Below are 4,486 nucleotides of genomic sequence, written 5' to 3' on the forward strand. Positions count from 1 at the left end.
AACCATAAAGGAAAAATTACAAACGTTTAAAGGTTCATATAGTTGAAATTGCACTAATCTTCTTAAGAGAGAGGACAAATTAGCTTAATTAGATACATTAACAAATTCATTCAAAAATTTCTTTCACCTAACCACTAACCACTTAATGGCTTTAATCACTTCAACTTTTACATGCATCACCCTTGCAACAAGTTGGAACTTTGATTAATTAATATTATTGTTGCCAAGGAGACATCGTATAGTAGTTGTTTTTTTAACGAGAAAACTGTCATAATATGATCAATCTATCATTAATTAAGGGAGCAACTTGATCATATTTTACACGAACTCACTTAAATATGAATCTGAAATCTCGTTCGACACTAATACATTAGTATCGCTAGACAATGAACTAGTTGGCAAATAAATTAGGATTCTGATTACAAATAATACAATTTAATATTTAACAGATTAAAAATCATTCACGTCTTGACTACATGGCTCAAATTTGAATTCTGATATTTGACTTAACCTAATTGTTATCATTTTCAGTGATAATTGCACGAAAGTTTTTGCAGTGTCTGTTTCGACCGGAACATATTCCCTCTGGATCCGAACCATCCGGATCCTCCAGACCTCATAATTTTGGTCGTTCACGTAAAATCGTGCGGCTGAGGTCACTCTTCCTCTTCAACTTTTCATCATCTCTTTCCCTTCAACATCGTTGCCTTCTTCTTCAACGGCGATCAACGAAGCAAAACTGTAGAAAGAGAAAGAAGAAGAAGAAAATGGAAAGGGGATGGGGAGGGGGAGAGGGAAGTGAGTGATTGTAGGGAGGTCCGCATTATCCGGATGGTTCGGATCCGAAGAACTATTCCCGTTTCGACCTTATCTTCCTCTGTTTTTTTTTTTTTTTTTTTTTTTTTTTAATTTTTTTAATTAATTATATATATATATATATATATATGCTTTGGAAAAAAAGGGTCATAGAGGTCCTTTTTGCGTGAATATAGTGTGCTTTGTCTAATTTTTGAGAGCTGGACACAGCAAAACTTTTGTAATCTTCTATGCATTCACACAGCTGGTATCACTATATTTGCATAAAATATGTATTTATTTTTGTGAATGCCCTAATTTTATTTCAGCAAAAACAGATTATATTCCAATCTTCTTCTAAATGCTTCACACTTTATTTATTTATTTTTGTCACTCTCTTTGTGACTTGTGCTGATGATTCAGGTATGCAAATATGGAACTAGATCCTTTTCTGAGCTCAGGATGGGGATCCTCCTGAGCAGCCCATCTGGACCGTTGAAATTTGATCAAACGGCTCCAAACAAGAGGTCCCTCTAAAAATTATAATAATTGTAACCGTTAGATCAAGTTTGAACGTCTCGGATGGGTTGTTCATCCTTAGCTCAGGAGAGGATCCAGTTCCTGCAAATACAAACAAACATCCAGTAACATCCGAGTCCTATCCACTCATCACAATGAATATAATTGGTTGAATTAAAATATAGTACAATTTATTAAAAAAAACATACAATTAAAATTTTAATAACTTTTTAATTTGCCAAGTAAATTAATATTAAAATCAAAATAAAGTATTCACAAAACTGAAACATTGTAAATTGGTGAATCAAAACAGAGTTTTAAACTGTTAGATTTTTGAACTTTTGATCAAATAAAAAAATGAAAATCTTGACCTTTCATTATTCGGTGCAGACTATACACCGTATGTTTGGAGCATAGTAAAATTTTTGTAAACTACAAAACCAAAACATATTAAATTGGTGGTAATGAAATCAAAACTACATGCATAGTATTTGAATGGGTTGTTTGTTTAAATGGTCCAATTTTTAAGATGGGGGTAGAATTATTACAGAAAAAGTTAAAGAGAAGCTAAAACGGCCTACCTAAGTTGCCTTCCATTCCACGTTTCTTGCTCTTCAAAAGCACCAGTATTTAGGGGCTTCTGCTTCCCATAGTGCTTTTCTTTCTCTTAACATCTGAATCCATCTTTCAGCTTATACAACAACTTGTTCCCATGGCTTCTTTTCTTTTATTCCTCTGTATCCAATTACCCGTTCCCTTTCCTTAAGCTTTATTTCTCTTTTGCTCCTTAGAAAAGCACGTTTTGCATGAGTCTTTTCTGGTTCTGCTTTCTATATAAGGTGTTTTAAGATCTGGGAGTTGAAGCTGTTGGTTGGAAGAAGCCATAAAAGTTTGAGAGTTTGTGAGGAGTCTACCGAGGGTGGATTGCGAAAATACTTACTTTTCAATCGGAACCAAGATTTCGAATCAAGGGTTTTAGACAAGAATCATTGGGGTTTTAGGGTATCATAAAAGGAAGAAATGGAAAACGTTCCAGCTGGGATTGTTGAGGAGGATGATCAGATCTATTTGCCGCCGGGATTTCGATTCCATCCAACCAATGAAGAGCTTATTTCTCACTACTTGCACAAGAAGGTGATCGATACCAGCTTCTCTTGTAAAGCAATTGGGGAGGTGGACTTGAACAAGTCGGAGCCTTGGGAATTGCCTTGTAAGCTTCCTAGAACAAAAACTTTAATTTTGTTTTGTTTCTATAACACAATCCTTTTTTATCAAATTTGTTTGGATTTTGTTTGTTTTGATTTGATTTACTTTTTTTTATATTTTTCAAATGAAGGGAAAGCGAAAATGGGAGAAAAGGAGTGGTACTTTTTTTGTGTGAGAGACAGAAAGTACCCAACTGGTCTGAGGACAAACAGGGCGACAGAAGCCGGATACTGGAAAGCTACAGGGAAGGATAAGGAGATTTACAGAGGAAAATCTCTGGTTGGGATGAAGAAAACCTTGGTTTTCTACAAAGGAAGAGCTCCCAAAGGAGAAAAAAGTAACTGGGTGATGCATGAATATAGATTGGATGGTAAATTCTCTGTCCACAACCTCCCCAAAACTGCAAAGGTATAGTCATTCCCCTGTTTTCCCCTATTTTCTCCTGTTTTTTGGAGTTGGATCTCCCTGCAACGGGGATGTCACTGTGACGGTATCTCAATTCGAGCATGTGCTGCTGTATGCGAAAATTAAAGCGCATGGCAGTGTGTAATTGACTTGGAATACTACCGTAGTAACATCCCTGGTGTAGGTAAGTTTTTCTCTGGATTTTGCTTTTTTTAATTTGTTCATGTATTTTGATGGTAATGGTATTTGTGCCTTTTTTTGTGTTTCACTTCGCAGAATGAATGGGTGATCTGCAGGGTTTTTGAAAAGAATTCTGGTGGCAAGAAAACCCATTTTTCTGGATTTGTGAGTTTGGGTTCTCTCGGAAATGAAATCGGTCCTTCTGGCTTACCGCCATTGATGGATTCTTCGCCCTATAGCGACGCCAAGGCCAAACCTGCTTCCGAGTCCCATTACGTGCCCTGCTTCTCCAACCCTGATCCCACTGATGTTCAAGGAAACCAAGGGAATATTGTTGATTGCATGAACAACAATACTCTCTTTGGTGTTTCTTCAAACACTTCAAACTCTTTCCCAATAATCCCATTTCCCAATTCATTCTACTCTGCTCATAATGCTCCGATTTCACCGAATTTTCAGTTCCCGTGTTCAAATTTACTGCAAGATCAGTCCATCCTGCGGGCCTTGTTTGAAAACAATGCAGCGAACATGAGGCAGCCTAGCTTCAAAACAGAGAGAGAAATGGTGAGTGTGTCCCAAGAAACCGGCCTCACAAGCGATATGAACACTGAAATCTCTTCGGTCATGTCAAATCTTAACATGGCAAGAAGGCCATTTGGTGTTCAAGATCCTCCAACTGCAGCAGCAGGCCTGGATAATTTTTGGAATTATTAATAATTTCAAACCAGCAAAATAAGGCTAATATATAGTTTTATTATTAAAAAAAAAAAAAAATGCAGCTTCAGCTAGTATTATTGGTGTGAGTTGATAGTGTACAGATATTCTGAATTTAAAGTGAATATTGAATGAAAGTGAAGCATATAATTATGTAATGCAAGAAATTATGTGATGTATTTGTTGTTCTATTTAATTTTTGTGTAAAAACATTGTTGGTGACATATGAGAATTAGATTCAGTTGGTGGTAATGATTTTATTCGTGTATTTTAGTCATTAAAAGTTTGTATCCTTTCTTAAAGTTTTCTGGATTTTAACGAACACTTACATCACGATTTTATAATCTAATTTTTTTTTAACTACAAAAGAAATATTTCAATTTGAACACAAATAAATGAGCATACTACCCTAATTAACTTCGCTATGTCAAATCAAGATTTGAACTTAAATATAAATAAATAAGTATACTGCCCTAATTCGCTACATCGAATCTCCCTAATGAGTTTTAGTATTCTATTCCATGAGTTTATAGTGGGGACTCAGGTAAGTATGCTATTGACAATTTCATTGTCTTTCTTTCAACCTCTCCTTCTCTCTATCACACACACATGTGCATGTCACACTCAAACACAACCATGGTATTTATAAAATTAAAATGTTAGTTAT

At 35.5% G+C, this 4,486-nt stretch overlaps 1 protein-coding gene across 1 annotated transcript; it reads left to right on the forward strand.

The window, feature by feature from the left end:
* The first annotated feature begins 1,871 nt into the window (after nt 1-1,871).
* Nucleotides 1,872-4,071, forward strand: LOC103931392 (NAC domain-containing protein 100-like). The gene is made up of 3 exons (XM_048589187.1): nt 1,872-2,524; nt 2,651-2,928; nt 3,202-4,071. Exons 1-3 carry the CDS (start codon nt 2,335-2,337, stop codon nt 3,817-3,819), a joined length of 1,086 nt encoding a protein of 361 aa, XP_048445144.1. The 5' UTR covers nt 1,872-2,334; the 3' UTR covers nt 3,820-4,071.
* The last annotated feature ends 415 nt before the right edge of the window (nt 4,072-4,486 follow it).

Source organism: the organism of the source record quoted next, unplaced genomic scaffold (genome assembly GCF_019419815.1).
Source record: "Pyrus x bretschneideri cultivar Hongxiangsu unplaced genomic scaffold, Pyrus_bretschneideri_v1 Contig3, whole genome shotgun sequence".
Classification (NCBI taxonomy): Eukaryota; Viridiplantae; Streptophyta; class Magnoliopsida; order Rosales; family Rosaceae; genus Pyrus; species Pyrus x bretschneideri.